This window comes from Apus apus, chromosome 9, assembly GCF_020740795.1.
Source record: "Apus apus isolate bApuApu2 chromosome 9, bApuApu2.pri.cur, whole genome shotgun sequence".
In the NCBI taxonomy this organism is placed as follows: domain Eukaryota; kingdom Metazoa; phylum Chordata; class Aves; order Apodiformes; family Apodidae; genus Apus; species Apus apus.
The window spans coordinates 7,304,628-7,315,782 of NC_067290.1; the positions used below are offsets into that span (position 1 = coordinate 7,304,628).

General features: G+C 69.4%; 2 protein-coding genes across 2 annotated transcripts; one reads left to right on the forward strand and one right to left on the reverse strand.

The window, feature by feature from the left end:
* The first annotated feature begins 3,600 nt into the window (after positions 1–3,600).
* On the forward strand, positions 3,601–7,120 carry PRRT3 (proline rich transmembrane protein 3). The gene is made up of 3 exons (XM_051627954.1): positions 3,601–4,672; positions 4,779–4,919; positions 5,367–7,120. Exons 1-3 carry the CDS (start codon positions 3,601–3,603, stop codon positions 7,118–7,120), a joined length of 2,967 nt encoding a protein of 988 aa, XP_051483914.1.
* Positions 7,121–7,363: 243 nt separating this feature from the next.
* CRELD1 (cysteine rich with EGF like domains 1) lies at positions 7,364–10,782 on the reverse strand. The gene is made up of 10 exons (XM_051627966.1): positions 10,603–10,782; positions 9,900–9,982; positions 9,714–9,824; positions 9,550–9,641; positions 9,261–9,437; positions 9,039–9,134; positions 8,850–8,933; positions 8,651–8,746; positions 8,412–8,555; positions 7,364–8,304 (listed from the first exon to the last, which is right to left on the reverse strand). Exons 1-10 carry the CDS (start codon positions 10,780–10,782, stop codon positions 8,084–8,086), a joined length of 1,284 nt encoding a protein of 427 aa, XP_051483926.1. The 3' UTR covers positions 7,364–8,083.
* Between the last annotated feature and the right edge of the window lie 373 nt (positions 10,783–11,155).

Here is an 11,155-nt window from a genome sequence, read left to right on the forward strand (position 1 = left end):
AGGTGGCTGTTTAACTCCCCTGGATTGTGGATCTAGAAGGATTCATTTTTTCAGCTCCTCTCTGATAGTTAAAGAAGGAAACCTGTGCCCTTGCAGTTCAACACTGATTTGGTGACGTTAATTAGCAAGGAGAAGGTGGTGGGGGTAGGGCTGGGGAGCCCGGGGACCCTCCAAGTCAGCAGATGGGCTGGGTGACAGCTGCCAGCAGCAGTGGCCTTTCATTTCCATTGCCCTCCAGCACCCCCAGCACGGCCTTGGCTGGGCAAAACCCGCTCCTTGGGGCTCTCAGCCCCGCGTTTGGGGGTCGGTGGGGACAGGCACAGGCTCCTGTGCAGCCCTCGACCTGGCTGCTCGCCCTGGCCGAACTGCAGCGGGCTCGGCAGCCCATGGCTGAGCTTGGAGGGACCTCTGGAGGTGTCTGCCGCAAGCCCCTGCACCGAGCCCTGCAGGCCTGGCTCGCTGGCACCCCGGGGGATGGAGCTCTCATGGGGTACGGGCAGGGTTGCCCCAGGGACCCCGCAGCCCCCCCAGCACATGCACACCGTGGCACACAGCGGGGTTGCTAACAAAATCCCTGGAGAAAGGAGGATTAATGGCAATGGCAGCCAGCAGTGCTTTCCCTTGCACCAGTCACCCTCCCTGGGGGAACAGGGTGAAGCCCTGGAGCGCCACCCTGGCCCCCCTGGACCAGCTCCACGCCCGTTCCCGCTCAGGGTCTCTCCTCTGGGATTTTTGCTGCCGGTGAGAATACTTGCCCCAATATGGTCGTGATGATGGCAACTCCTCTCCCAGACTCACCGGACAAAAATGGAAGTGTGCGTGCTGCTGGCTCTGCCCCAGGCTGGAATGCCCAGCCAGGAGCCACCGCAATCCTGTGGGATGCAGCAGCCTTCCCACAGGCACGGCGCTGGCACCTCAGCAGAGCGGGTTCCGTCTCCCAGCCTGTGCTCCTATGGCATGGCCAGCCAGCTGGGGCCAGCCATGCCACCAGGCTGGCATGGGCAGCTTCTCCCAGCCTTTGCTGCCATGAGGCTGCTGGCACCTGTGTTTGTGGGGGCTCGTCCCACCAAAGGTCCCCAGGGAAGATGCCAGGGGTGGCCCCAACTGGCAGCACAGCCAAGGAGGGCTGCAGAGGGCACAGGGCAGGCAAAGGAGTCATGAGAACGCACAGATGAGCTCCAGGCTGTTTGTGGGTACTTACTTGGGGCAGTTTTCTCCTAAACTGGGGTTTTTTTTCCTACTCCCTTCAGGGAGAGTCCAGGAGAAGGGGAAAGACAGTGGCCAAAAGCCGGTGAAATGCAGGCAGCCGCAGGCAGAGAGGGGTGTGAGAGCACAGGGGGCATCCTCTGCCTGGCGTCTCGGGCTGTGCGGGCAGCGCTGCGGCAGCACGGAGCGGGGCACTCGGCTCCTCATCTGCCGGTGAGTCACTTGGCAGAGGAGGAAACCACTGACAGCACCGGGGACGCGGAGGTGGCTGCTGCACCCGTGCCTCGTGCTCGAGGAGCCCAGACACCCGCAGCGCGTGGGGCACAGCTGGCTCCTGCCCCACACCCTTGGCACCGCAGCCACTCTGCCCGCTGCCCAGCGCTGGCAGTGCCCGGTGCGGGCTCACCGGCTGCTCCCTAGAGCTCGGCCACTGCCCAGCTTTCCTGCCGCGTGGCTTCCCCCCCACTGATCCCCAGGTTAGCTGCCTGCCCTGCCTGCTTTGTGGGGGCCGACACAGCAGCACTGCCCGTATTCCCCAGCCCCTGTGCTCAGCCGGCTGCCACAGGCCCCCCAGCCCTGGTGCCACAGCCCCCCGAGCACAGAGAGGTTAACCAGGGTCCAGAAAAGCCCCATGTACCTGCAGTGAGCACAGCTCAGGCACGATGCTCCAGGGACGGCAAGGTGGCAGGGAGCAGGAGGGGGTCACTGTGTGCTGCTGCTGTGGGGACGGTGCTGCCGTGGGTACCTGAGGTGCTACACATCCCTGCTGGCCTGGGCAAGAGGAGAGTGATGGCAGCAGCAGGGGTTTGCCAAAGCTGTGGCAGATAAAGTGCTGCCTGAAGTGCCGGCAGGGGACCAGGGTGCAGGCAGGGGACTGGGGCACATCACCATGTGGTGCAAAGCCCCGAGTCGGTGTGACTTCGTGACGCTGCGGCCGCAGTAATGAGCTGCGCCCTGGCAGGGCAGGCAGCTCTCCAGCGGGACAATTAGGTGATTAGCTAATTACTTGCACCTTGGCAGGGCCCCACAGCTCGGCGGCAGCCAGAGTCCTGCGTACCCGGTGCAGGGTGGGCAGGATGTGTGGGGCGGGTGTGGGGCAGGAGAGTGCCAAGGCCACCCAGGAGGGTGCCAGGGCCACCCACGGACCTTCCCGAGGACCTTGCTGGGGGGGGTTGCTGCACCCCCCAAATCCCCCCCCTTCCAACTGTGGGACCAGCCTTGGCCACAGCCCCGTATTGGGGTGCACAAACACGAGGGGCTTCACCTCCCTGCCTGCTCTGGGGGGCGGGCGGAAGGGCCTGCCTGCCCGCCCCACGCGCAGCATCCCGTCCGCTGCCCCGCTGTGTCCTGCCCCTGGGGACCCGCCCTGGCGCCCCACGGGACCCTCCCCCCAGGGAACCACCTGCCCCAGGGCAGCCCATCCTGGCTGAGCCCCACGGGGGTCCCGCCCCGGGGGCCCCGCCCCGGGGGCCCCGCTGTGCCCTCCGTCCTGTCCCGGCCCCGCACAGCGGCCCCAACCGTGCCTGAGCCCCCCGCGCCCCCCCCCGCCGGTGCCGGGCGGGTTCCCGCGCGGGTGCCCGCGTCTCGGGGCGGCGCGTGACCGGCTGCCGCCGCCGCCGCCGCCCGCTCCGCCGCAGAGCCCGGCCCGCCCGCACCGGCACCGGCACCGGCAGGTCAGCGGGGGGGCTGCGGCCGGCACCGGGGCCTCCCGGGCTGCGGCGGGCGGCGGCGGGAGGGGACTGGCGGCACCGCGGCCCGGGTACCGAGCCCCGAGACGCGGGGCCGGGCCGGCGCGCTCCAGGCGAGCTCCGCGGGATGCGGCGGCCGCACCGGCCCCGCTCCAGCCCCGCACCGGCGGCGGCCCGGCCCCGCAACGAATTCCCACTGGCTACCACAGCCGCACCGCGGGGCCGCCGCCGCAGCCGGACGGTCTCGGCCCCGTTCCCGGCCCGGCGGCGCTGAGTCGCGTGTGCGGCGGCGGGAGGGCGAACCGGGCCGGGCATCCCCGCCGGGATGAGCCGGGGACGCGCCAAGGTGAACGGTGCGAGCCAGAGGGGGCCGCCGGCAGCGGAGACACCGGGAGGGGCACCGGGAGGGGACACCGCGGGGGACACACCAGGGTGAGGACACGGGGGATGCTTGGGGTAGGCACCACTAAGCACCAAGGATCACCAGCACCGGGGACACCGGGATGGGAAAGGCTAGGAACGGGGCCACTGGCAGGAGGGACACCAGAGATGCGGACAGCAGGAATAGCGCCAGCTGGCTCCAGCCAGGAATCACCGGGGACGGGGCAGAGGGCCCAGGGCCAGCCTGATGACATCGTGACACCCACCGGGTCCGGCTCACCGACCCCTCATCCCCGCAGGGCACAGGGCCGGCTGGGCTCGCACCATGGCTGCAGCGCGGCTCATCACCTGGGGGCTGCTTCTGGCCGCCGGGGTCCCGGTTGGGGCCCAGGGGACGCTGCCTGCCGAGCTGTCCCCAGGTGTGACCCTGTCGCGGGGCAGAGACCCCCTGCATGGCCCTACCTGGGGACAGCAGCAGCTGGACTCCTCCCCTGCCTGGGAGGCGTCGGGGGAGCTGAGCGGCACCGGGAGTGAGCGCTGGGAGGACGGCAGCCCCGTGCGCTGGTCTCCACCGCTGTGGGCAGGGGTTGGCACCACGGCTCCCCAGGGGACAGAGACCACCACGGCACGTGCTGAGAGCGGGGCGTGGAGGGGTGGTGGCGATGCCTCTGCCGAGGAGCCCATCATCGCCTGGCAAGACCACGAGGCTGAAGGCCAGGACATTGCCCCGGGGGGAACCTGGCTGACCCATGGCTCTGCACTGGGGACACTGGGCCTCGAGGTGCCCATGGACATGGAACCAGGCTCCACAGGACCATCCTGGGCAGGGCAGAGCACGTCCCCAGCCAGGCAGAGTGCTACCAGACCAGCGAGCACCCCTGGTCCTCGGCCAACTGTGTCCACCATCGCCCTGACCCCCGTACTGGCAGCAGGGACAGGTATGGTGACAGCAGATGCCCAGACAGGGGGACAGGCAGTGGTGGGGGGACCCACAGCCACCCTGGCCCTCCCTTGGGACGCACAGCTCACTCTGGCCAGCAGCCAGCCCTTCCCATTGGCCGTCCCCCGCCCCACAGGCACAGGACCAGCCCAGGGTCCCCATGGCAGCCCCGGCTCCATGCAGATGGTGGGCAGAGAGGGGGACCCAGGAGTGCCCTTCAGCCCCTCCCCAGCTCTTCCCAGCTCTGCTGCACAGCCGCCCTCTGCTGAGCTCTGGACGCGGGTGCTCCCAGCCCACCAGCGCAGCACCCGGAGGGCCCCCCTCAGCCACACCACCACCAGCCCCAGGGATGCAGCCCCTCACACGGACACTGGGCAGCAGGGACACCAGCCCACCCTGGGCACTGACCTCAGCACCAGCCCTGCACCATCGCATGCCTCCAGCACTTCCAGCAGAGGTAGGAGCTGGCACAGTGTGGGGGACCCCTTGGCAGGGACTGAGACCCCTTGGCAGGGACTGGGACCCCCGCGGGTGCCAGCAGCTGGCTCTGCCCTCTCTCACAGGGCTTCTGTCTGAGGAGGACGTTGGCTCCCCGCAGCGTGTCCGGGGTGCTGTGGGCCCCATGAGTACCCCAAACACCACCAAGGCCACCACACAACCGACGGCACATGCCACCACAGGGACCCCCGGGACCAGGCGTGCAGGTGATGTGGGGCCACAGCCAAGCCCATCTGGCTGGTCCTGGGTGGGAATACCATGGGACCCCATCCCCAGGGCATCAGTGCTGGGGGGAGAGGGAAGGGGGGGGGGGATAGCAGCTATCTTGGTCCAACTGGTTGGGACACAGTGACACCTTCAATCAGGATTGTGCCTGGCGATGGCCCTAATCTATTCCTAAGATTAGTGCTAAGTGCCCAGTGGGTGGGATCCTGCCCAGGGAGGTCAGGGACGTGCCCAGGGCCATGCCAACAGCTGTGGGAGGTGCCTGTGGGCACAGCCTGGGTGACACGGGGCATCACCACGCAGTGCCAAGTGCCATGGTTGATGCATCCCAGCCATGGGGTGTGGATGTGGGCTGAGTGTCACTGAGCTGCATGCTCAGTGGGTCTCCCTCGCTCCCCACTGACCGTCTCCTTCCTTCCTGCCTGCAGACACCCTAGGGACGCAGCCCCCCACCAACAGCACCGCAGCCCCCTCAGCCACATGGCGGCAGGCAGGGGTCACACCCCAGCCAGCCCCCCGACACCCATCCACGCCGCCGCCGCAGCCCAGCCGCCCCCCAGCACCGGGGGCCAACGGGACAGGACTGCACTGGGCTGAGCTGCGGCACCGGCTGGGCTTCGCCTGGGAGGCCCACGTCTATGGGGTGGCTGCCATCTTCCTGCTGCTGGCACTGGGCTGCCTGGCTGGGCTGGTGGGGGTGGTCACCCTGCATCCCCCACACCTGCCCCACCTTCTAGGGGCCCATGGGCTGCTGCTGACTGCCTGCCTGCTACGGGCCACCTTCCTGCTGCTGGACCCCTATGGGGCACGAGGCCGCCTGCCCCCCCGGGCCTTGCTGCTGCTCAGCACAGCCCCCTTCCCCATGCTGCTGGGCACCTTTGCTCTCCTGCTCCAGTGGCTCCAGCGCCTGACCCAGCTCTGGCTGCTGCCGGCCTGGCTGCGGGGGCTGCCGGTGCTGGGGGCTGCCGTTGCCCTGCAGAGCTTGGTGCTGGGGGCTGCAGAGCTGCTGCCACCCCGGCTGGGCCCCGCTGCCCGCCTGGCGCTGCAGGTGCTGGGCTGCGGGGCCGGGTCCCTGCTGCTGCTGGGTGGGCTCTGGGGAGGCTGGAGGGTGCTTCGAGCACCCCGGGAGGCAGCGGGGGGTGTCAGGGGGGCAGGGCCACGGCAGGGGGCCCAGGCGCTGCTGGTGGCAGCAGTGATGGGGCTGCCGGTCTGTGGGCTGCAGTTCTACAGCACCGTGTGGCTGCGGGGGGTCCTGGGACCCCCCTGGCAGTTCTCCCAGCCCGGCTGGCCGGCACAGCTCTGGCTGCGAATCGGGGAGCTGGGCACGGCACTGGCACTGCTGGCAGCTGCCGCCGAGCCGCTGTGCTGCCGCTGCCGGCGCCGCAGCCCCGCCGGCCATTCCTGCTGGGCCAAGGCGCTGCGGTACTTCTGCACCGGCCACAAAGCCGAAACGCCCGAGTACCCCAACAACTGCTACGACTGGGCCGGCAGCGGCACCGGCAGCACCGGCCCGGATCGGGTACCCACCAGCGACATCTCCAAGAATCTCATCCGCAACCCAGCGGAGCAGCTGCCCCTGCGGGCGCTTAAGGACAGCAACGAGGCCTGGGCAGGCGCGGGGGGGATGCCGGGGCTCAGCCCGAAGTGCCCCAACGCTTTGCTCGTTCGCTCCTGCGCTGCCTTCGAGCAGGGCTCGACCCCCTCGCTGGGCGAGCTGGCCTTCCGCCCGCCCTCCCCCATCGACCTGCGCCGCAGCATCGACCAGGCGCTCTGCCGCCGGCACCTCCTGCACGACAGCCTCTTCAGCCGGCCCCGCCGCGGCTCCGGCACCTCGCTGCACGGCTCCCCGGCTCCCTCCGAGACCCCCGGCCGCGGGCACATGGTGCGCTGCAGCTCGCTGACGGACCTGCCCGGCTCCCGGCAGCCCCCCGGCGCCATCGCCATCACTGTCACTGCCTCGGCCAGCTCGCTGGAGAGCAGCTCGCTGAAGATCAGCTGGAACCCTTGGCACCACGGGCTCTCCTCCCCTGACAGCCTGCCCTTGGATGAGACGCCCAGCCGGGCCCCCCTCCTGCTGCCTGCTGTGCCCCCCAGCTGGGAGCGCGAGGGTCCCCGTGGCTTCCCGGCCCTCGCCAGGGCGACAGACACCCGCAGCCTCTCCAGCGACACCATCGAGCTCTGAGCTGGGGAGACGCGGGGCCGGGCAGAGACTGGGGGGAACAGGGGGCGGGACCGAGTGCAGGGGTCGGGGACCCTGATCCTGCACCCCTGCAGGACCAGGACCAGGCTGGGCCAGCGCTATTTGTGCCAAACCAGAGAAATAAAGTTTATGTTGGGAGAAGGTGGGCACTGTTGGCATGTGGAGGTGGTGGTGGGCAGCAGCACCCCTGGCCTCCCCCAGCCCTCCTGCCCCGAGCAACTGGGCTGGGTGTGCAGAGCTTTATTTCCTGAGATATGGACACACAGACAGATGGGCACACCCCAACGGAGAAACCACAGACAAATGCAATGGCCACACTCATGCATCCGGCAGGGAACCCTGGGAGGAGCCCTGACCCTGCCGGGAGCCCTCAGCCCCCCCAGCCTCCTAGGGGAGAGATGGGCTCTGCCCAGGGATGGGGAACAAAGGGTTTTGGGGTGGGCAGCTCTCTCAGCTCCATGGCTTGGGGCAGAGCAGGGACCCAGCCCCCCACTGCCCCACGGGGAATGGTCTCACAGGTGGGGGGGGGTACACAGAGTTCCACAGGACCAGCAGCCCCCAGCCCAGGGGATGCTGGCTGGGCAGGAAGCAGTGCCAAGCTCTGCTGACATCACCATCCTGGCAACCCAGCAGTGCCAGAGCACCCCTTGACCTGCCCCCACACCCCCTACCTGCTGCTGTGCCAGCTCTGCTCTAGAGCTTTAGGGGCTGGGGCAGCATGCTGTGCCCCCCCCGGCAATGCTGTGCTGCTCGGCATCACCAGGCTGCCCTGCGGGGGCCAGGCAACCCCAACTTCTTCTGCAGAGGGGAGGTGAGACCCTAGGCTAACGGAGCTGGGGGATGCATGCAGGGCACAGCACCTCGTGCAGGGTCCAGCCGCGGCAGTCAGGCCCTGCGCCCCAGGCTGAGCCCGACACCCCCGGCCCGTGCCTGGCAGCCCCAGAGCTATCTGCCCTTCATGAAACCATCAAGGACACGGTCGCTGCGGTCGGACAGCCAGTAGCCAGCCATGGCAGCCACGGCGCCAATGAAGATGGCGGTGAAGACCATGTCACCCTTGGCGGCCAGCGTGGCGAGGGCACAGATCATCACGCCGAAGAACATCTGCTGCAGCACCACCACCTCATCGTCTGTCACGTCGTCAAAGAAGCCCTTCTCCGGGGCATCTGCAAGGACAGTGCTCGTGGGGGGACAGGGCTGGGTGGCAGAGCCTCCCGCTGCCCTCCCGTACCCCCAGCCCACAGTCCGTGCCCCCTGCCGCGTCAGGCCGTACCAGGGGGCTTGTCCTCCACGCACTGCCCGTCCCGCCGGACGTGGCCGCGGGCGCAGACGCAGCGGTAGCTGCCCTCCGTGTTCTCGCACACCTCCTGCACCCCCGTGCACACTGGCTCCTCAGCACTGGCACACTCGTCCACATCTGTGGGGGCAGGCAGGACTCAGGCAGGGTATGGGAAAGGCTCAAACAGCAAGGAGGGGGCAGAGCTGCCCCCCCAGCCCCCAGCAGCCACTCACCCAGGCACTTGGCTCCATCCCGCCAGTAGCCCTTGTTGCATTTCTTGCAGCGAGCTGGCCCAGCACCCATGCAGCCGATGCAGGCCGTGGAACAGTCTGCCATGGGGAGACAGACAAGGGTCACCATCAGAGCCCCCTCCCAGACAGCCCCAAGCACAGGGAATCCACCCACAGGGAAAGCCCCCCACCTCCACCTGACCTCGGCACTCGTAGGAGCCCTCTGTGTTGACGCAGAACTGGTTGGCTCGGCAGTGTGCCATCTCCGTGCCACACTCATCTATGTCTGGGGGAGAGGGAGGAGGATGCTCCTGCTGAGCCCCGGCTCCTGGGATGCAGCCCCCCACAGCCCTAAGCATGCCTGCTGCCCCTGTCCCACCACCTTCCTCACCAATGCAGCGGTGCTCATGCAGCACCCAGCCCCTCTTGCAGCGAAGGCAGCTGGAGTCCTCTGGCCCCGTGCAGCGCCCGCAGGCCCGGTAGCACTCTGCAGGCAGGGGAGAGGGGGCATGAGCGCGGGCAGGGGGAGCTGCCTGCACCCGGTGCCATGCCAGTACCAGGGCAGGCTGCAGCTGCACAGCTGCCCTCCCTGCTGAGCCAGACCCCTACCTACCGGCACATACCAGGTGGCTCTTGTTCCGCGAAGCCTCGTAGTAGCCGTCCCCGCACTCGGCGCAGAAGGGGCCGCCATAGCCCGGGCTGCAGACACACAGGCCGGTGCCACGGCGCGTGCCATCGCCATCGCATCGCCCGTTGCCGCTGCAGGGCTGCTGGGGCCCACCGGCGCAGGCTGTGTGGGGAGAGATCAGCTGTCTCTGAGCCTGGGTGGAGCTCAGCGTGTCAGCGTGCCCTCCAGCCTGGGCAACACCCGCTGACACCCCGCTCATGGTGCAGCTACTCACGCTGGCAGTCAGGGCCGTAGGTGCCAGGCGGGCAGCAGAGTGCCAGCCTGTCCATGCACAGCCATTGGAAGAAGTCAGGGTGCTGCTGCTGCCTGGGGAGGGAGGGACAGTGTTCATCCCCCTGTCCCCACCCTGTCCCCCTGTGCCCCTGTCCCCAGACTCACTCATGGAACCACCACTGCTCCACATGGTCCTCGCTCCGCTCCAGCAGCTGGTTGCAGGTGAAGTCTGAGGGGGCACAGACACCCTCCAGCACCTCCAGCAAACGGGTCTCACTGCAGGGATAGCAGGGTCAGGGCAGGGACATGTGCCCCGGCAGCAGCCCAGAACCCCCAGCTGAGGACACCTACCTGTGCTGGTACTTGGCCAGCTTCTCCTCCTCCCAGGCCGTGTTGCCCCCGCCAAAGCCCTCATGCTCTGTCCGCTGCAGGCCCTGGGCATGTGGGGGGAAGCACAGATGTGGGACACCGCTCTCTGTAAAGTCACCCCTGGGCCATGCCACCCTCCCCTCAGGAACCTCCAGGGACCTGTCACCTCTCCCCTCCTCAGAGACAAGCACTGTTCTCCCCAAGACCCCTTCCACCCCTTAGGAATACTGTGGGGAGTGTCCCACCCTCCTCTCCAGTGTCCCCCAGGCCACCCCTAACTCCGGGGCTCTGTCACGTCCTTGCCTCCCACTCCCCACACCACTCTAGCCGGGCCCCCCGCTGTCCCCACTTGCCTGCACACCTGGGCTGCATCATCCCGCACCAGGCGACCCCCTGCAGGCCGTGTCCTCCACGCCTGTCCCCCCCCAGCACCACTGCCCCCCTCGGCCCCGCTCCCTCCGCAGCAGGAGCTGCGTAGCCCCCATGCTCCCCCAGCGCCCACCACCCCACCCGTGCCCCTCCCAGACCCCGTGTCCCCCGCCCCGCCACGGCCCCATCACCCCCCGTGTCCCCTCATCACCCCCGTGTCCCTCCCCGCGCCACGAGCCCCGTGTCGCCCCACTCGCCGCGATCCTACCGCCCCCCCCCCCGTGTCCCCCCATCACCCCCCGTGCCTGCCCCGCACCCTGCTGAAGCTTTCGGCCAGGCCGCGGCAGGCTCGGCAGGGCTCGGCCGCCTCCCCGTCGCGGTTGGGGTGTCCGCGGACGGCCAGCAGGACCCCCCCGAGGAGGGCAGCCCCCAGCAGCGCCCCCCCCCCCAGCCCGGCGCCCCCCGCCCGCGGCAGCAGCGCGGCCCGCGGCCCCATCCTCCGCCCCGCCCGCCCCGCGCGGGCCGCGTCCGCTGACTCAGCGCCCGCCGCCCCCGCCAATGGCCGCGCGCCCCCCGCCGCCCGCCCCCCGCTCCCAGCCAATCGGCAGCGCCCAGCGGGACCCGCCCCCCCCGGGGATTAAAGGGGCCGCTGCCAAGGGCGGCCGCGGGGGCAGCGCGGAGGGGCCGCGGCTTCTGACCCTGCTCAGAGCGGCACCGCTTCCCCGCCCGCACCGCTTCCCCGCCCGCACCGCTTCCCCGCCCGCACCGCCCGCCCGCCCGCCAGCCAGCCAGCCAGCCAGCCAGCCAGCCAGCCCGCCCGGCCTGGGCGACCTCCGCTGCCCTGACCCGGCTGGGCCACTCACCCTCCC

Coding starts and splice junctions, on each gene's coding strand:
- CRELD1 (XM_051627966.1), bottom strand. CDS start 10,782: ATGGGGCCGCGGGCCGCGCTGCTGCCGCGGGCGGGGGGCGCCGGGCTG. Junction 8,556..8,650: donor GGATGGAGCCAAGTGCCTGG/GTGAGTGGCTGC, acceptor CTGCCCCCACAG/ATGTGGACGAGTGTGCCAGT. Junction 8,305..8,411: donor CGTGGAGGACAAGCCCCCTG/GTACGGCCTGAC, acceptor CTGTCCTTGCAG/ATGCCCCGGAGAAGGGCTTC.
- PRRT3 (XM_051627954.1), top strand. CDS start 3,601: ATGGCTGCAGCGCGGCTCATCACCTGGGGGCTGCTTCTGGCCGCCGGG. Junction 4,673..4,778: donor CTCCAGCACTTCCAGCAGAG/GTAGGAGCTGGC, acceptor CCTCTCTCACAG/GGCTTCTGTCTGAGGAGGAC. Junction 4,920..5,366: donor CCCCGGGACCAGGCGTGCAG/GTGATGTGGGGC, acceptor TCCTGCCTGCAG/ACACCCTAGGGACGCAGCCC.